The sequence below is a fragment of the Protopterus annectens genome, chromosome 3.part0 (assembly GCF_019279795.1).
Source record: "Protopterus annectens isolate FY-2018-M chromosome 3.part0, PAN1.0, whole genome shotgun sequence".
Lineage (NCBI taxonomy): Eukaryota > Metazoa > Chordata > Ceratodontiformes > Protopteridae > Protopterus > Protopterus annectens.
In genome coordinates this window covers 1,850,191,215-1,850,212,994 of record NC_056731.1, presented here as the reverse complement: position 1 = coordinate 1,850,212,994, position 21,780 = coordinate 1,850,191,215, and the positions used below count along the sequence as shown (strand labels likewise).

General features: G+C 42.1%; 1 protein-coding gene across 1 annotated transcript in view; it reads left to right on the top strand.

Annotated features, from left to right (window-relative positions):
- The window catches only part of OBSCN (obscurin, cytoskeletal calmodulin and titin-interacting RhoGEF), a 4,979,884-nt gene that overhangs the window by 1,267,891 nt on the left and 3,690,213 nt on the right, over positions 1 to 21,780 (top strand). The window contains exon 22 of the mRNA XM_044066040.1: positions 19,224 to 19,499. Coding sequence (XP_043921975.1) covers positions 19,224 to 19,499 — 276 coding nt within the window. The remainder of the gene's footprint in view (positions 1 to 19,223; positions 19,500 to 21,780) is intronic.

Here is a 21,780-nt window from a genome sequence, read left to right as displayed (position 1 = left end):
AAAGAAAAAATGCTGCAAAAAACAAAACTCCACCAAAGGCAAGCAGCTAAACAGGCAAAAGGAAAAGCACAAACACCGCCAACACACAATAAGAACAGTAATCCTCCAGGAATAAGCACGTATAGGCAGTAACAGTAGTAAAAGTTTTATTTAACGTACATCCACTTAAGCAACGTTTTCGTTGTTAAAACAACTTCATCAGAATAAAAACCACCCCTCACCACATTCATTTTATATACAACTGCTCAAATTGATGCAATCAAAATTTAAAGCAGTACATACTTAATAAATGGTTTATATATATATAGCCCAAACCATATTAACATTAAAAATAATGAATGCTATAAAAATAAAATTTAAGACCACCCAGGAGAGCCCCTGCTCCAGCCTGGGACCTTAACTTTGTATTGGAAAAACTCACTCTACCCCCTTTTGAGCAAGCTGCAACTGCAGAGTTGAAATTCCTTTCTTGGAAAACAGCCTTCCTTCTAGCCATCACTTCAGCAAGAAGAGTGTCTGAAATACAGGCCCTCATGACAGTGGAGCCCTTCATCATCTTCCATGCAGACAGGGTGTCCCTCAGGACTAATCCTTCCTTTATGCCCAAGGTGGTATCCAGTGTGGCATTTAATCAGTCCATTCATTTGCCAACCTTCTTTCCTAATCCACGGAACAAAGGAGAACGAATACTGCACTCTTTGGACGTGCACAGACAACTTAGATTGTATTTGGACAGGACTAAGCCTCTCAGAAAAACTGAACAGGTGGTAGTTGCCTTTGCTGCAGGGGCAGAGGGGAAGGTCATTTCAAAGCAAACCATTTCTAAATGGATAGGCCATTGCATTCATTTCTGCTATAAACACCATGGAAAACCTACCCCACAGGGGATAAGATCACATTCCACCAGGGCTGCATCTACTTCTACAGCCTTTCTCAGAGGTGTCCCTACCAGGGACATCCTAGAAGCTGCTACCTGGAGCTCTGTACATACCTTCACCAAGCATTACCACTTGCCTATTTTTTATAAATCCAGAGCTGGTTTTGCCACTGCAGTCTTTCAGGGCTTAATAGCTGACCCTAATGCTCTCTGACTGCCCCCTCCCTTCCTTAGCTTTGGGAATCTACCCAAATGTAATGACTGCAACAGTGAAACACGAAGAACATAGTACAGTTGTGTACACTTACTATAAATGTAGATGCTCAAGTGTATTCACTGTTGCAGTCCTGGTTACCCTCCCTGCAGCCCCCTGACTTCTCTTGGCTATACCTTTCTTCTTGTTTAGTGTAGTTCAGCTTTCTGATGTATTTGCTTTTTGTTGGAGGTGTAACCTTTTATATAATTGCTTCCCATTATGGGGGCAGCTGACATCTGGGGCAAGAAAAACTGATGTAATGACGTCAGCTGCATGCTTTATACCCCTGACGACCTGACGTCATGGAAGAAGAGACAGCATCTGACGCAGGACCCAAGACTTTGATATTCAGGCCGGCTGAGGGCTAACTGCAGGCAGATAACCCAAATGTACTGACTGCAACAGTGAATACACTCGAACATCTACATTTATGGTAAGTGTACACAACTGTACTTTTCCTTACCATGTCAGACAAAGCTAAGTTGGGCTTTAAATTGTGTAAGAAGTGTGGACGTAAGATGCCTAACTCAGATACACGTCTGTTGTGTCTTCTGTTTTGGCGTGGATAATTTTAAAGCTGATTGTGACATTTGTGCTGGCTTTTCTAATCGGACACTAGCAGAACATAAGAATTAACTTATTTTAAAAGGTTTACTCAAGATACCTTTCTCGGAGGCTCTATCTGGGTCGGAGGTCTCACCCCCTCCTAAGACCAAGAAATATAATGAAAAACAGAGTCACTCAGTTCCTGCATCTCCATCAGTTACAGAACCAAGTCGGCTCCGTGCTTCACCTGTGCCCTCGGCGCAGACCTCTTCGGCACCAGGATCTGTGTCCTCTCCCTTGGTGCCGACCATGATATTCACTCCTATCTCAGTTCCAAACACAGCACCACTGACTTTGGTGCCATCTTTGGCTCCTACATCGGCTCCAATGACTGTTCATGCCTCGGCTCCATCCCTGTCCACGGTGCCGACAGTTTCCTCAGCTCCATGAGCTCCGATGACTGTACATGCCTCAGCACCATCCCCGTTCACGGTGCCGACAGTTTCTTCGGCTCCATCGGCTCCAAAATTTGATTACTTGCCAAGGACAAGATATTCTCCTACTTATGATCCTTTCTTGGGGCAGAGGTTTAGCTCCTTTCTAGAAAGACCTGATTCCCCTTCTGCAGCCTCTCTTTAAATCCACTAGGAGTTTTTCTGAGCTAGACCTAGTGCGGGTTGTGGATCAGCTTCTGGTAGCTAGGGGATTGCTCATTCCAGCTAGATCTTCCATCCCTTCTGGCTCAGAATCTTTTATCTCGTCTTCCCCTGCTTGTCCTCCCCCAGCACCCGCTTCAGTACATACTGTCCCGGCCCTGACAGCAGTACCTCCCCTGTCTGTACCAAACACCCTTGTAGCATCAGCTACGATGGAGCCGATGCTTTCTCGTAGCGGTGCTTGGACTGTCCTTACCTTGGTACCTATCCCGGTGCCTATTTTCTCATTGGCGCCATCTATGTCCACTGTTCCAATGGCTTCCAGTTCTCTCGTAACCTCTCAACTGGAAGTAGGCTTGGGTGTACCTACTGTACAGGTGATTGATAGGGCCCTTCACTACGAAGGCTCACAACCAGCCCCTAGGACACCAGTATCAGAACCCCCTGTGAAGGGAACCCTTTCTCCGGAGTCCTCCTCAGAAGATCCCACTGGAGAGCCACCCCAGAAGAAACGATGCAAGAGGAAGCACCTTGACTCCCCAGAGGAATCTATCACAGAAGACACTGATTGTAAGGGGAACGGTCCCCCTCGTTCTCCCCAGATGACATCTCATTCGGAGACATTCTCAAAATCCTCAAACAGCGGGGGGAATGGAAGTCCTCTAGCCCTTCTTCTGAAGAGTCAGTGTTTCTGCAGGCCTTCCGTGCCCGGCCATCTACTTCCTGGGCGACCCCACCAGCAGGTGATCTTGTTAAACTAATTGTGCAGTGTGCCTGGAAGGCCCCAGACAATGTAGAACCTGTCTTCCAGAGGCCAGACAAAATTTTATCTACACCTGAAGACCAGCCCCACTGGTCCAAGCAGCTGACAGTTGATTCTATGGTCGTGGTGGCAGCCACCAAGAGGGAACTGGCAGAAGATAGTTCCACTGTCCATCATCCAGACAGGGAGTCCCGGACCATGGACAGACTAGGGAAGCAGACCTGTGCTTCAGCGACCTTCGCCATTCAGTCGCTGAATTATCTGGCACACTTTACTCGCCTCCAAAGAGACCTAATTTCTGAAATCTCTTCCTCTTTGGCGGGGGTACTGCCTGATAAGGTGCTTGACACTGTCGCCTTGCAGCTAGCTACCCTTGAATCCATCTTGAACTCCTCGATGCGTTTGATATCTCACACCGCCGAGGGGGCAGCTCGACCTGCCGCATCTGGTGTTGTCATGAGACGTAATGCTTGGATGTGGTTGTATGATTTCGCAGACCCTTTTAAATCTTCCTTCATAAACGCACCTATCGATGACTATGCACTTTTTGGACCCAAGGTACGTGACACACTTGCACGTAGTAAGAAAAACAGAAAGACCTTGTCTGCTGTGGTCATACGCTTTTCCAGCCCCCAGAGGCCCTATTCCAGGAACCAGAAAGGGGGAAGATATGGTTCAAGAAATCCCTGGGATCCTTTCATGACACTCAAGATCTCGCTCTCTGCTTGGGGATTACAATCAACAAAGACAAATCTCAGATGTCTCCAACAAAGACACTGGAATTTATTGGAGCGGTCTTCAACAAAACATCCTGTCAAACTTCTCTCCCCCTTCACAGGCGTTTGAAAATAAGACACCAAATTCAAGACCTTCTTCCTCACACGTTTGTACCAGCATGTCTTATACTGCAACTCTTGGGCTCCATTACTTTGGTACCTCTGGCGAGACTACACATGAGAATCCTGCAGTGGCTCCTTTCTGCATAATGGTCGTTGTTAACCCACCCACTCAACCACATGATACACCTTACAAACCGCTGCAAGGAGGAAATGCTATGGTGGATGGAACCACAAAAGAATCTTTGGTGTCAACCATTCTGTCTTCCCCAACCCACGGCCACGGTGACCATGGATGCTTCACTATTAGGGTAGGGGGGCATTTTCAGGAAAAGACTGTCCAAGGCACCTGGAACCCCCTTGAGGCCAACTTGCACATAAATGTCCTGGAACTGAGGGCAGTTCTCTTAGCGTTGCAAGTGTTCCATGCATCCCTGCCTTCGGGGACCATTGCAGTTCAGTCAGACAACATGTCAGTCGTCTGGTATATCAACAAGCAAGGTGGAACTAGATCTTACCCCCTGTGTCGGGAAGCCATGAGGATTTGGTACTGGGCAATAGCTTCCAATCACTTTCTAATAGCAATGCACATTCCCGGGAGTTCCAACCTTATTGTGGGCAATCTGAGCAGGAACATCCTGATGCCTCACCAATAGTCCCTCAACCCTGTAATAGCAGCTCGCATCTTCCAGCATTGGGGCAAGCCTTGCTGCAACCTGTTTGCTTTCCCCCTGAATTACAAATGCAGGTGATATTTTGCCTTGATTCCCCCCCCCCCCCAGGGGGAACCACCGAGGGACGCTCTAACGCACGATTGGCCCCCTGGTCTTCTGTATGCCTTTCCCCCATTTCCCCTCATTTCAGATTTTCTCCAGAAAGCTCAGAGGTTGAAAAGCAAAGTGATCATCATTGCTCCCTACTGACCACGTCAAGTCTGGTTCCCGTTTCTATGGCCTCATCTGATTCACAGCCCATGGATCCTGGATCATTTCCAGGATCTGTTATCCCATCCTCAGGGATTGGTTCACCCGAACCTGCACAGTCTTAAGCTCACAGCCTGGTTCCTCCACTTCCAATGATTGCCAGGCTGCCTGACATCCCATCTCCTGTTTGTGAAATTCTTCTGGCCTCACACAAACCTTCCACTTGAAAGATTTATTCTAGTAAATGGACTAGGTTCTCTATTTGGGCCAAAGACCAGAACTTGGATCCTTTTTCTATGCCTGTTCAAAAGATTCTGCAATACCTGACTATTTTCCTGCATACAGGAGCCTCAGCTTCAATGATCACTGTACATTTAGCAGCTATCGCCAATTTTCATAATGGTCTTGAAAATTCTTCAATTATGTCACACTGCCTATACAAGACTTTTTTGAAGGGAGTATTTTACATGTTAAACCTCCGGTCAAGCCTCCCTTAGATCCCTGGGACTTGACTCTGGTGCTTCAATCTCTTACAGGCACTCCCTTTGAGCCTTTTGATTCATGTGATTTGAAATTTTTGTCTTGGAAAACCATACTTCTAGTAGCACTCAGCTCAGCGAGAAGAGTATCTGAGCTGCAGGCCTTGAGTGTCAAGAGTCCTTACTTGATCTTCCACACGGATAGGGTGGCCCTTCGTACTGACCCTTTCTTCTTGCCCAACCTCATTTCTGGTTTTTCCATTAACCAATCTGTTCACCTGCCGGTTTTCTTCGCCAAGGCATTCCAATAGAGGGGAGTACCTTTGGCACACCCTTGATGTGCACCGACAGCTTTGTTGTTATTTGGACAGGACTAAATCTTTCAGGAAAACAGACCAATTGTTTGTGGCCTTTGCAGGACCCAGATTGGGTAAACCTGTTTCCAAAGTGACTTTATCCTCTTGCCTTAGAAACGTCATTACTTTTATCTACCAACAGAATAAGCTACTTTTACCTTCCAGAATAAAGGCTCATTCCACCAGATCTATGGCTACCTCTTTAGCTTTTCATTCCAGAGCCTCTATGGATAATATATAGATAACAGCCACGTGGGCAAGACCTCATACCTTCATATCTCATTACCAATTGGATTTGGCCTCCAGGGGATGAGCATCTTTTGGTTCTATGGTGCTCAGGAATATCCTTCCTTAGGGCCACCCAGGACTCAAGTAGCTGGGGACTCGGTCCTAACAGTAAGTAATGAATAAAGATTTACAACATCAGATAAAGAAGTGATGTCTTACCATAACATTCCATCTGTGTTGCAGATCTTTATTCATTCCTTACTTCCTGCCCTCCTTCCCCCGCCTGGAATCCTGGTGGATTTTAGGTACTCCTGGTTAGGGTATTTGCTCAGACAGAGCCTCCTACTTTTTTCCTATTACTACTTCTTCTATCTAGGGCGGGCAAACTCGATCTGGAGTATCTAGGAGAGGGGCATTGTGGGTTGGCTCTTAGTTGAGAATTTTTGGCTTGCGTGAGCTGGGAAACGGCCTTATCGGTTCTGAGGATGGAACCGAGGTCCAAGCAGTAAGGAATGAATAAAGACCTACAACACCAATGGAACGTTATGGTAAGACATAGCTTCTTTTTTCCAAGTATAACATAAGCTGAGGGATATAGATTGAAATGATAGTGATACAAGAAAATGTACCTAGATAAAGAGAAAGTAGTATTTTGGGTGCAAGTAATTAAGGAAAATATTAATGACCTACAGAATATTAAATGTATAAAATGGCAGAAAACATTATAAAGACTAAAACAGTGTGGGACTAGAGCAAGGGAAGTCTTTCATTCCAGATATACAAAAGTAAGGATGCACAAATTAAGCAGGAGTTGGCTGGAAGTAAAAAGAGAGAATTAGCTAAGGAATCAAAATACTGGGAACAGGTATATCAGGAGGGAAAATAATGGGAGGAAGCTAAGCAAGTATTTAACTTGCAGGTTAGGGTATGTCTCCCATATTAGGGTTGGTAGCAGAGTATAACCAAAGAGTATAGGAAAGAGAAATAATTATTGAAATATCAACCCAGGCGGAGTTTCTAGTGGAGACAGCAAAGAGATGGTGCCTTCAAAAAAGAGATAATAAGTACAGCAAATAAGATTTCATGATAGCTGTAAGAATCAATCTGAAGAGATCATAGGCAAACAGACTTCTAAGAAATAATAGGTGGAGATTTATAGGCACTTAAATATGCAACAGTATCCAGATGGTTTGGGACATCTGCATGGAAGTGTTTGCACATGTTTTTTTTATATATATTCTGAGTAGACTTCAATAAATCTTCCTCAGAGTGTGGAGAATGTGTTGGAGATGTGAAGGAGAAGAGAAAGTAAATTAGGGACATGCATACTGTGAGTGGACATAGTTTATTGATTTTAAAGTCTTTACAGAATGCTTTGATGAAAGTGTTGGGTAACAAATTGTAGTAATTAAGGAGATAATGCTTTTGAGATGTCCAGGTTTAGAAATACCTAGACACGTTAAGGTCTTATTAAGTTTATTGCTTTTTCCAGGAAAACAAAAACAATAATGAGAAAATGAGAAGCAAAGACTAAGCCAAATTTAAAACAAATACTGTGCTTTGTAAAGTAAATTAAAAGCAAATTAATGAAATTGAGTTAGGATCGTTAAGGGGAGAGGAAGTAACGTTCATAAAGATGGCATGTTTTTACTCAGTACACAGAATACTGGTGAAGAAGATATGTGATGTGAGAGTTGGTGGGTATTAAAAAAATGAGAAGGTATATTGTAAAGACTAATGCTGAAGTTGTGATAAAATTGTAATGCATGAAGAAGACAATGGAAAATGTTCTTGAAATGTTTATCCTTAATATATGTGAACTCTTGCCATAAGCTAAAGTTGGATGGGATGAATAAATAAACTTGTTAAAAAGAAGAAGTTGAATGTTTGTATGAGGTTTGGTCCAGGGATGTTACAGGAGGATCATTACTAAATTAATGTTAAATTGCTTCTCCAAAAAGTGAGACAGAAGCAGGAGGAAATCATATTTGTCGAGGCCAAAATGGTGTTATGAGAATGACTTTATGTTTACGTTGGTTTACTTTCTGCATGTATTTCGTCATTAGATGAAATGAAGATTGAAAAAGAATTCAGAGAGACATTTCTGAAACAGTGTGTGTGTCCTTAGATCATGTTAGTTTAGGGAGAAGAAACTGCTACGGTTCGTATTGGTTGGCAAAGCAAAGAGGTTGCAGCAGGGCTTGTCCCACTGACAAAAAGACTTTCATGCCTGTGACAGGATAAGGGACTCTTTGGAAGGCTGCAGCTGACAGTGGCTGAACCTGTTCACCAGAAAACTGGCTTCCCTTGGTATATGGTTGGCTATCAGGAAGCAATTGGATGAGATAATCCATTCCCAAACCTTGTTATTGATGAGGGACCTGCTTATCTTGATTATTGTGTAGTAAGTATGCAACTTTCATTTATATAGCTATACATATGTTACACTCATCAAAGCCTCAGACCACTATAGACTGTAAAGGCAGTCTGATATGACAGTGCAGTCACCAGTCCCTAAAACATTGAGCAGCTTCCTGCAAGGATTCAAGCCCCAACTTTTCAAGCCTACCGTCCCACCTTTACCAGGAGCTGTAGCATATATTTCTACTAGTACTTTTTCTCACAAAGCTCAGCATTCCACTGACTTTGTTTTGATGCGCTGTCACACTGTTAAGTCAGATGTTCTTCGTTCCACATTGCTGCAGTCCTTACTATTGGGTAGTCCGCTGTCCAGTCGGCCCGAATACCAGAGTATATGGCTGACGTCGGTCAGGGCGCATTAGACTGACGTCAGTACGTCAGGGTACTAATGCGCATGACCGACATCATATCCTCAGTCTTTTTTGCCGCATGGTCCGATGCAGAAGCAGTTTTGCGAGTGCAGGTTGGCGTTCTGAAATATTTCCGAAACCGGAGTTTCAGACCGAATCGGAGTTGGCTAAGTACCCGTTAGAACATTTTGGTTTTTCTTGCCTCAGTATTTAACCGGATGTCAGAAAAAGTGAATAACTGTATTTCTTGTGGGAAACAGATACCTCATAGGGATTACCATACCTTGTGTATACCTTGTTTAGGGCCTGAGCACGACGTTGTTGGATGCCGCTCTTGTGCTAGGTTTAACAAACGCACTATTAAGAGACGGTTAGACTGTGCCAGGTTAGTGTTTGGGAAGCGTTGCAATTATAAAATGCCGTCCGGATGCTCCGACGGCCGCTTCGTCCAAGAAGCGCAAGGACAAAACAGCGAAGCCTAGGGTTGATGAACCGGCAGTCCCGGACGTCGGTTCTTTAGAAGGCTCAGTGGAGCCAGAGGTTTTGCCAGGAGTTTCTTTGGAGTCTCAGGCAGAGACTTTACTGTTACAGGATGTGCCTTCTCAGGAGGTAGGCCAGGCTGAGGGGCTTCTCAGGTAACTGTTCTTCCCTCTCTTCCCAAGGTAGTTAGAGCCTCTCCTTCTGTTGCCAAAACTTCTTTGAGAGGTAGGTCAAGTTCAGCTTCAGTGGGGGCTTCTCCTAGCATTTCAGGTTCTGTGCCTAAGAAACATATGCTTAAAATGGCAGAAGATTTGATTACTATGATTAGAGGTTCTATGCCCTCCTGATAAGAGGCCTAGGGTGGAACCGAGTTTGATAGTTTTGAACAGTGTTCAGAGGCTTCTGAGTCTTCTGCGGAAGATTTGCAGGAGTATCCTCCTTATTCTGATTCTGATGTGGATGATTCCACTCCTACAGCTTCTCCTCCTGAGGATTTCTCATTTTCAGAGACTCTGCATTCCATGAGGGAGCACTTTAAATGGGAAGGCCAGGATTACTCTGATTCCAGGAAAAGGCTTAGGGAATTCTTGTTTTGCCCCAGCATAGGCCCTTAGCTATACCTCCTGTGTTGAATGTGGTGGAAGATGTTTTTGCAGAGGCTTCCCTAAACCCTGATTCTTTGCCTCCTGCTCCTGTTAAACCTGATAGGTACTATAGGGTGCCTGAAGCTCATAAGTATCTTTTTAAGAGTCCTAGGGCAGACCCGGAAACTGTTTCTCAGGGACCTAAAGGTGTTAAGGCCTCTGTGGTTAAAAACCCTGTTCCCACTGATAAAGAGGCAAGGGCTTTGGATAGATGGGGAAAGAAAGTGTATACTTCTTCCACTTTAGCCATGAGGGCGTTGAATTGTCAGTTTCACATGCTTAAATATCAAAATTATCTCCTTTCACAACTGAAATCTAAGGTGGATGCTTTCGGGGAAGGTATTGAGTGTAAAGAGTTGCTGGATTTAGTTCATGTGTCTGAACAAGTGGGTAAGCATTCTTTGCAATGTGGTTTTGATGCTGTACAGGCCTCCTCGAGGGTGGCTGCCACTAGTTCTGTTCTTCGCAGGCATGCCTGGTTGAGGGATCAGAATTTAGCTGAGCATGTTAAGACAAGGATTTTGGATGCTCCTTTACAGTCTGATGTGTTGTTTGGTTCGCCTGTGGAAGCAGTTTTAAAGAAAATGGAGGACAAAGCTAAGTCTATGCAAACTGTTAAAGATTTTTTGCAGGTGCAGCCACCAAGTTTAGTAGAAATTGGCCTACTAAGGGATGGACATATCCTGCTTATGATTCCCAGTCTAGGGGTAGGTCTAGACGTGGTAGGGGCAGAGCTCAAGGTTCTTTTAGGCCTAGAACAGGGAGTTCACCTGCTCAGACTTCTGGTGAGGGCAGGGGACAGTCCTTTCGTAAACAGACCCAATGACCTGCCTTTTCAGCTGCCAGTAGATTCTCGTCTGGCAGCTCCTTTGGGAGGAAGACTGTCTCTTTTCAAAGGAAATTGGGATTTAATTACTCAAGACAGATGGGTGTTGGATATCATTCACCACGGTTACAGGTTTTATTTCCATACATTGCCCCTTTCAAAGGCATGCCAGATGTTCCTCCTCCACAAAGGAAAGAGGCTCACAAGCAAATTTCTCTGTTACTCCAAATAGGGGCCATTCAGCCAGTCCCTGTATCAGAAAGGGGCCTAGGATTTTATTCTCGCCTGTTCCTAGTACCAAAGAAGGGGAACACGTGGAGACCAATTTTGGATTTATCTATCCTCAACACTTATCTGGACATTCCCAAGTTCAAGATGTTGACGTTACAACAGCTTTTACCTCTGCTGGGCAAAGATCACTGGATGGTAACTTTAGATCTCAAGGAAGCTTACCTTCATGTGCCTATAAGACTAAGTTGCAGGAAGTATCTGCGTTTCGAGCTGGAAATTCTCATTATCAGTTCTCTGCATTGCCCTTTGGCTTATCTACTGCGCCCAGAGTATTCACAAAGGTTCTGGCTCCAGTGATAGCTTACTTCAGGCTAAAAGGAATTCAAATCTATCCTTACTTGGACGACTGCCTGATTCTGGCTCAAGAAAAGGAAGACCTTCTACAGCATCTGGAATATGTTATAGCAGTGCTAAGATGCCTAGGGTATTCTGTGAACGAAATAAAGTCCAGTCTAGTACCCTCTCAAGACATGTGCTTTCTGGGTGTGAGACTGAATACAGCAGCCCAGATGGCCTTTTAACCCGGACAAACAAAAGAGTCTATCACTTTACTTCCATCAACTATCTCATCAGTCCGTGCTGACTGCAAGGACAGTCCTTCAAGCATTAGGGTTCATGGCATCTTGTATTCTGGTGCTTCCCAATGCCAAACTGCATATGAGGAAGCTACAATGGTATCTCAAAATGTATGGACACAGCACTGCCAGGATTTGGACACTGTCATTCAAATAATACCTTGCCTTCAAAAAGAATTTTTGTGGTGGGCTCAGGAATGTCACCTAAACAAGGGACTCTCTGTGACCCGGCCAGAGGCGAGTCAGATTTTAATGACAGATGCCTCGGACATTGCTTGGGAGCTCATCTAAATGGAAAGTGGATACAAGACAAGTGGCCTGCCAGACTACAGCATCTACATATCAACATGAAGGAGATGTTAGCAGTCCAGTTTGCATTAATGGCTTTCAAGGAGTTACTTCTTCCAGGGCAGGTGTTGATTCTAACAGACAACACAACTGTCATGTGGTACATCAACAAGCAAGGGGAACACATTCTTATCCTCTATGCAGGCAAGCAATGATTTTATGGGAGACTGCGCTAAGCTTGCAACTAACTCTTCAGGCAAGGTTTCTGCCGGAGCACAGAACTCCTTAGCAGATGTGTTGAGCAGACAAATCATGGATCCCCACGAGTGGAAACTGGATCTTCATGTATTTCAGAAATTGACAGTGTCATGGGGAACTCCAGACATAGATCTGTTCGCTTCTCCACTAAACCACCAGCTGCCAAAGTTTTGCACAAAGGGGTTTCATCACACAGCTTGGAAAGTGGATGCTCTGTCTTTCAGTTGGAAAAACCTTCATGTGTATGCCTTTCCACCTCTGCCTCTTCTTCCAAAGGTGCTATTAAAAGTCAGACAAGACAAGCCAAGGATGATTTTGATAGCTCCAGATTGGCCTCGGCAACACTGGTACCCACTACTAAGGAGTCTGGTAAGGAAGCCTCCATGGCCTTTACCTTTGATTCCTCATCTGTTATCTCAGAAGGACGGTCATCTGCTCAATGTCAAGCTTCACTCTCTTCATCTAACAGCCTGGCATATTCTGTGTTGAAACACAGCAGGTCTCAACTTCCTCAACAAGTTTTAAATGTGATTATGGAAGCTAGAAGACCTAGTACAAGGAAAGTGTACGCAGAAAAATGGAAGAGATTTTTATTTTGGAGTACAGCAAAGAATTTGGAGATTTCTGAGCCTAATTTGAGTGTGGCTCTTCAATATCTTACTGAGTTATTGGACAAAGGTTTGTCCTTCTCTTCCATTAAGATTCATGCTGCAGCAATTTCAGCTCACTATGATTGTGACCCACCATTGTTTTCGCATCCTTTGTTCAAGCAGTTTCTTAGAGGGCAAAGAATATAAGACCCCAATGTAGAGCTCCTACTCCTGCTTGGGATCTCAATTTTGTGTTGGAAAACTTACTCTACAACCTTTGAGCCTGGCTACTGCTGAATTGAAATACTTGTCATGGAAGACTGCTTTTCTGTTGGCTATTACTTCTGCAAGAAGGGTGTCTGAGTTGCAGGCCCTTATGGCAGTAGAGCCCTTTTGATTTTCCATAAGGATAGGGTATCATTACGTACTAATCCTTCCTTTATGCCTAAGGTGGTTTCTAGTGTGGCTTTAAACCAAACTATTCATTTGCCTACTTTTTATGCAGACCCCCAAAATAAAGGGGAAAAGATTTTGCACACTTTAGATGTACACAGGCAATTGCGTTATTATTTAAGCAGGACTAAGGATTTTAGGCAGTCTCAGCAGTTGTTTGTTTCTTTTGCTTTGAGTTCGCAGGGCAAGCCTGTGTCAAAACAAACTATTTCTAGGTGGATTGGGTTTTGCATTGCATTTTGTTATTCCCATCATGGCAAGGAGATTCCAGCTGGGATTAGGCCTCATTCCACTAGGGCTACTGCCACTTCAACAGCATTTCTAAGGGGTGGCAACTAAGGATATTTTGGAGGCAGCTACTTGGAGTTCAGTGCATACTTTCTCTAAGCATTATCACCTTCCTATCTACTCTAAGTCTAGGGCTGGTTTTGCCACAGCTGTTTTGCAAGGCATGTTGTCAGCTCCTACTTCTTTATGATTTGCCAGCCTCCCTTACCTCTGCTTTGGGATTCTACCCAATAGTAAGGACTGCAGCAATGTGGAAAGAAGAACATAGTACAGTTTTGTACCTACCATAAATGTAGATGTTCGAGGATCCACATTGCTGCAGTCCAATTTACCCTCCCTCCTTCCCTCTGTGTTTAGGGGTGGTTGTGTAGGTGAGGTTATATGCTGATATTTTTGTATATATTTTTGTATATATTGTACATATTTTTGGTGCAGGTAATTTGGGCCTTGTCTTTTTAGGGTCTTCTGACATCTGGGGCAAGAAAAGACTGAGGATATGGCGTTCATGCGCATTAGTACCGACTGGGCAGTCTAATAGCCCTGACGTCAATACTCTGGTATTCGGGCCGACTGGACAGCGGACTACCCAATAGTAAGGACTGCAGCAATGTGGATCCTCGAACATCTACATTTATGGTAGGTACAAAACTGTACTTTTTACATATCTACTGTCATGATATTTTTTTCTGTTAGGTATTCCCAATACATTTCTTCACATTCTACCTTACTTTTAATTTTTTTCTCCCTGATTTGTAGTGTTTTATGCTAGTGTCTGTTTGCTATAATTTTGACTATTTCTGTCACTTGTATTTTAACATTTTATTGGTTTACTGTGTGGTTACTTAATATAGGCTGGTCTCTTTCAAAGAGTACTATAGCACTAAAGCGTTGATAAGAGTTTAAAGATGATTATTCACATTATTAAATCCTTGTGATATCTGTATACCAAATCTTAAAGTTATGAACAAAAATACAGGCAACCTTATGTCCGTGTAGCAAGGCTTAAACCAACAGTAAGCCAAAGACCAGAAATCCTTTAACGCAAAAGTTTAATTTTCACAGAAACAAGCGTTTTCGCCGTGACCCCTGTCACAGCTTCATCAGAAGGATACAATGGAACAGTTAAAAACACCCTTTTAAATAACAGAACAGGAAGTGAACAAATAATTACATTTCCTGTGATAGCTCATTAATATAAATGAAGTAAAAACCAAAAAAATCTTATTCTTGCTTAACTACATCCTAAAAGAAATATATATTTATGTTTAAACATAAATATATATTTCTTTTAGGATGTAGTTAAGCAAGAATAAGATTTTTTAGAGATTTTTTTTGGTTTTTACTTCATTTATATTAATGAGCTATCACAGGAAATGTAATTATTTGTTCACTTCCTGTTCTGTTATTTAAAAGGGTGTTTTTAACTGTTCCATTGTATCCTTCTGATGAAGCTGTGACAGGGGTCACGGCGAAAACGCTTGTTTCTGTGAAAATTAAACTTTTGCGTTAAAGGATTTCTGGTCTTTGGCTTACTGTCGGTTTAAGCCTTGCTACACGGACATAAGGTTGCCTGTATTTTTGTTTGTTTCAACAGTTTATTCACTTTTCATAGTTCGTAAATCTTAAAGTTATAGTACTGAGAGCCAAATGTAGAAGTGTACCGTACTCATCCTGTATACCCTGATCATCTTGCAGCAGTCGAGATATGTCAGAAAAAAAGTCCATTTATCACCCTGCAGATCCTTGAACAGCACTGTTACACATTTGTCTTTCATTATCTTCACTTTGCCATTTGTACCATAATCGCATGCGTGTTCACCCCAATACATGAATCTTCCCAGCAGCACACATGACAAACTTAAAGGTGTTCTGTCCACAGTCACTTTCTGACCAAATTTCAGTTTTTGCATTTCTCTGGAATAGCTTATTCGAGTTAATAGCTGTGAGTAACAGAAATGAGGACTAGAGAGCCACACTGCTGTAGGTTGAATCTGTATTACATGCATTTCAGAATTATACCCTGTTCTCATTACACATTAAAATGTAGCATTTTTTTTTCAAGTTTAATAATAAGCACATAATTATTGCAGGTGGCTATATCCCACCAGGCAATAACACAGCTGTTATGGAACACCTACTTAACTGGTTGTCCATCTCGTTTCCACATGAAACCATACTACTAGGGGACTTCAATATAGACTGGACAAAATGCTTCAGCCACAATCCCTCTGCCTTTCTAAACCTCAGCAGGTTTACCCAAATCATAATAACTCCCACAAGAAATGACAAAGCATCCAAACGCCAATCAGTCTTGGACTGGATCCTAGTATGTGACCACACTCCGGCTCACCTATCTGGCTGTCTCCCAGACAGCCTAAGTGACCATCACCCAACCTACCTAATTAGGTATAAATCACAATCTATCAGTCAACCCATCCTCAGGGGAGTTTGCAACAGAAAGAAGTTTATAGCCATTAACTTCATCCAAGAGCTACAACGTGTCAACTGGCCCCCCCTTAAACAACTAGCCCTAGACAAAGCAGTTGAACATTTCAACTCAACCTTCCTAAACATCCTAAACCATCGTGCACCATCCCAAACTATTAGAATAAAAACTAACTATGCCCCATGGCTCACCAAAGACACCAAAACTAAAATGAAAGAAAGCGACAAAGCTTGGACACAGTATCAGAAAAATATAACCTTATGTCTTAGACAAAACTATCTAGAACTCCAAAACAAAACCAAAAGGCAAATCAAACTAGACAAAGCCAATTACTACAAAAATATGCAGGAAAAACATGCTCATAACCCCCAGAAATTTTGGGCCACATTAAATAGCATACTCCACCCAGGAAAAACTACTACCCCATCCCCAGTGCTACCTAACAATTTTGAAGACATTCCCACACAATTCAACAAATTCTTTACCAAAACTGTCCAGACTCTGGCCACTGCCCAATACAGTACCAGTAGTCCCACACCAACAAATACCCCACCCTTTTCAATACTCAACCCAACATCCCCACTTTCAATCTCCACCCCGTGTCCACCAGGGTAATTTCTAAGCTCCTCCAAAAGCTAAAACCAACCGCACTAGCAGCCGATAAGCTTCCAGCAGACTTCCTTCAGATATCAGCTGATGCCATAGCCTACCCAGTCTCTATTCTCATAAATAGATCACTGCTGGAAAACAAAGTACCCTCCTGGAAAACCTCACACATCATTCCACTACACAAAGGGGGAAACTCCTTAGAGCTGACCAGCTATTGTCCAATTGCAATCCTGTCACCTCTGTCCAAAATATTAGAAAGAGTGGTTCACAATCAACTAATCTCTCATTACCTACCCACTAGATTACTCCACAGTTCTGAACAAGGCCTACTAAAAATCTACAAACCAAGGACCAAAATGGGTCACCTAGTCTATAGCTTTAACCCTTCCAAGGCCTGGAATAGCCTACCACTAGATATAAGATCCCTTGACTATCCCAATCAATTCAAAACCGCTACAAAAATACATTCATGAAAAATGGACTTGCCAATGTAATTATCCCCCGTAAACACTCCCCTATAACCTTCTACTTCTCTTCTCTCTTCCTTCCCTTCAGTAAATAAACCTACTACTTTATCTTCTCCTCTTGGTATTTCACTGTACAAACATAACTGGTAAAATATTAGAGCTATGTAACTATTGCACTATTATTTATATAATAGTGCAATAGTTACACTATTATTTATATAATATGTAATTATGAATGTATCCCTCTAATGAATGTATTTCTGTGAATTTCACTAGCCACAGTTTAATGTATGACACTGCAATGCAGTAATGTGTGGTACTGATGAATGTAATGTGTGGCACTGTAATGCAGTAATCTGTGGTACTGACGAATATATTTCTATATGTATTTAGTATGTAATATTTCTATTTTCTGTTGGAGCTTTTCTCCTTGGGCCTCCGCTGAAAATGGGCATTTGTAGCCCAGTCGGACAAACCCGGTCAACAAATATAAAATAATAAATAAATAAATAAATAAAATAATGAAACATCTTAAAGATAACAACCTTCTCTCTGCTTCACAACATGGCTTTAGACCATCTCACAGCACCACCACAGCCCTTCTATCATTCACAGATATAGTTAACCACCACAGAAACAAGGGTCTGTTTGTATCCTCCATATTCTTAGACTTATCAAAAGCCTTTGATATGGTTAACCACAGCATTCTTCTTAAGTCTCTGTCTACCATAAACATAAGCCCTTCCTCTATTGCTTGGTTTAACAGCTACCTATCAGGCCATTAACAAACAGTTCTCTGGAAAGACCAACTATCCCCCCTATTGCCAGTTACCATAGGAGTCCCTCAGGGGTCTATTTTTGGTCCCTTACTGTTCTCTTTATATACTAACCACATCACTTTATCCTCACCTTCTGTGTCAGTAGTACAGTATGCAGATGACACCACCCTTATTTGCGCCGCCTCCACACTACATAAACTTCAATCCTTAACCCAGAACTACTTCACCCTCGCAGAAACATGCTTCACCAATATCAAACTTCTTCTCAATCCCCCCAAAAAAACAAACTTATTATATTTGGCCTAGGAAAACCACCACCCCTAAGTGATAGCTTCTCCATCAAATCCAAAGACAATACTTAGATCAGCCCTACCACACAAAACTGAACTGCTAGGTGTTGAAATTGACAACAATCTTAAATTTGACATCCATATTGCTCAACCCATGAAGAAAGTTAACAAAAAACTTGGACTTCTGTATAGGAATAAACATTTTATGACTAATAACACCAAGCAACCATTGCAAGGACCCATCTCCTATCCATCCTCTTATACTCCTCTCCCATCTTAACTAATCTTCGACAAACCAACCTAAATAAAATGGAATCTTGTTACAACAAAATCACAAAATTTGCTACCGAATCCCCTTATAGGTTCCATCACTGTCTGTCACTTAAGCAAGTCAACTGGTTGGAGCTAGCTCATATGCTACTACTCAACCAACTATCTAATGCTCACAAACTCTACTACTTTCCCAACATAACCCTTGCACTACAGGAACTCATATAACCACACATCCCCACTAGAACTCTATGATCCAGCAACCAAAACCTCATAAAAGTCATCAAGCACAGAAATGATGCTGGCAAATCCCTTTTTGCCAGCACCATTGCCAAAAAATAGAACATCCTACCAAGCCATACAACCTCTACCACCGCCACTACTCAGTTTAACAAAAATCCTGAAAAACCATTTTCAGAATAATTGGCTATGCTCATCCCATTCACCAGGCTAACCCTTAAAAAGATAACTGCTCTGTACCCCAACCACTCTCAGACAGTCTGTGTCATGAATATGAAATTCTGCATCTTTTTAGGTCTTTTGAGTAGATGTCTTTTGATACTCTATACCTCAGAGTTTGACTTTTGTATGAGCTGTTAATTTAATGTATTCCATACTGTATGTATCATCTCCTTGTGTGTATGCAATGAAAGCTCTCATAACATGAAACAAATGTTCCATGTAATTGCCTGTTATTCTACGTATGTGTTGTTTGGAGCTTATCTCCCCGAGCCGCCACTGAAAATGGACCTATGTCCAGTCGGACTTTCCCGGTTAACAAATGTAAAATAATAAAAAATAAATAAATAATGATGTGTCTGTATTATAGACCTTGCTATTTGCAAATGTAATGTCTGAAATTTAATCTGTTAATGAGATTACGTGCTAGTGCTGTTACTGTGCTTATATTACACAGATGTTACAGATGCATATTAGCATCTCATTTCTCAGTGATGGTCTCTTATTTGTAATTTGTAGAACCTGAACCAATATTTTCCAACAAGGACTCTGTTCAGAAGGTGACAAAGACCTATCTGTCAGAGAATGCTACACTGTCCTGTGAAGTGTCACAGGCCAAAACAGAAGTGAAATGGTACAAGGATGGAAAAGTCCTGACTGACACCAAGAAATATAGAAAGGAATCTGATGGTAAAATCCGACGACTTGTGATTCAGAATGTAGAGAAGATGGATGCTGGGGAATACATCTGTGAAGCTGCTGGAGAGAAACTGTCCTTCAGCATTGAAGTCAATGGTGAGTGTTTTTTAACTGGAAATAATCTGTCACAGCATCTTTATTATAACTTAATTTCTAGATGATTAGTTGGGGGTATCTTGTATTTTATATTGTTACTAAGAATATTAATAAATAGAGGAACTGATATTTCTCGTTCATGTAAGGAGGAGGTATTTATCAACAGTGGTTCTGTTCAGAAGGAGGTGAAGACCAGTCTGTCAGAGAACACCACACTGATTTGTGAAGTGTTCAAGATCACAGCTGAGGTTAAATGGTACAAAAATGATAAATTCATTACTGCATCCAAGAAATTCAGAATGGAGTCTTCTGGTAAAACCCGAAGGTTGGTGATTCAGAACATAGAAAATCAGGATGCCGGGGAGTATGTCTGTGAGTCCGATGGTGAGAAGCTCTCCTTTCAAATTGAAGTACCTGGTGCATATACAATTGTGAATAATTTCTAGTAGGAAAATAATCAACCTGTTTTAAGATGGTAAGATACTAGATCAAGTTACATGGGCTTGCAGCTCTACTTCCTTGTAGAGTGAGGTTTATGTACACACTTATTAGCAGGATCTGGGTGGTTTGAGATTAGAGTGTATAAGAGAAAGAGCACAACAAGCATTACATTACGGTCAGAAATATCTTTCTTCAAGGTGCATTAGTGCTGTGGTGTGATTAATGATGTTTAGGTGATGGAGAAGAGTTTGTTCCCAGTAAAAAAAATGCTTATTTTGTGTGTCACAGTTTCTTATAAATTGAACTGCTATTTATGAGCTCTTATGACTGGGCAAGAGGTGGTAGCTTTTAGCGTACAATCATACATAGTTGATCCTATTCAGTGTGCAACTGTGTAACATAGAAAAACCTTAAATTCTTCAAAACTGTAATTCCTCCTGGCTTTGCAAGGTGCATTTTTCTTTTTTCTGTAGTTGTGTTTACGCTACTTCACCTGACTATGGCACATATAAGTTCTCTACAGCTTTACAGTAGACATTAGAGAGAGAGAGAAGTCATTCTAGAAGAAAATTGCTTTTATACACCTTTTTACAGCCTGCAAATTCTTCTTCTTCTTCTTTCGGCTTTTCCCGGTTAGGAGTCGCCACAGCGGATCACCTGTCCACTCATGATTGGCAGTAGAGTTTTATGGTGTCGAGTTACCAGCCCGGCGCCCAACCTTTCACAGAAGGCACACACATGCACGCACTCACACCTAGGGCCAATTTAGAGTGTCCAGTCCACCTACAGCATGTCTTTGGGATGTGGGAGGCAACCAGAGCACCCGGAGGAAACCCACGCGACCACAGGGAGGACATGCATACTCCACACAGAAGGCATCCCAGCCGAGGATCGAACTGGAGAACCTCTTACTGTGAGGCTGCAACACTAACCGCTGAACCACTGTGGCCGCCCCTTTTACAGCCTGCAAATTATTGTTCATAAATCTGACCACAGCAGGAGAAACATCCATTACTGCTGGCAAAATGTTATAATATTCTTTGAGGATGGATTTCTGCTAACCTATATCATTTAGCTGTTTGCCATCAGTACTGTTCACACTTACGTGAGGCAACACCTCGTTTTCAGGGTTGTACCGCTGGCATTAGCTAGGTTGTACCTTGCTACTTAAAAGCCATTAGACATTTAACAGTGTTACTTGTTGCAGATTTTAAAATGAGGTAAATATACTAAATGTTTCTCCTTTTAATGGATTTGCAAAGAATGACAATGGTTATTAAAACAAATTTTATGTTTAGAATTCTAGTGTAATTCTCAGAAGAATATGTAGACCAGTACACAAATGCCAGGTGTATTACTACTTTCTCCTTTATTGCATCTTTATTTTAATTGCAGCATATGGCACATAGACTGTGAATAGTGAACTAAGTGTAGCAAAGCCAAAAAAAAACCTACAAAAATAATTGTTTTAAATTAACTGAATTGAATCTCCAAAAATAATTTAAAAATGTTAAAAAAGCTGGAGAACAAAAAGGAAAAAAAGATTACTGGGGCAAAATCTAAAAAAGAAAATCCAATATCTAACACTTCACAGCACAAGGACTGGCTCCAAAAGATACCGTAAATGTGAAGAGATAACAAATAAGAAAAGAAACAACTTGACGACCATTTTTCTGAGATCAGCAGAAAAACGATAGAGACACAAGATCTGGAATAACTGAAAAACTCCTGATACGAGCCCAGCCTAACAGGATGATCAACATAGCTACGAATCAGTCATACCTCTCAAGTGTACCTCATTACGAGGAACGTACCTCATTTGGGGTCTTACAAAGTTCAT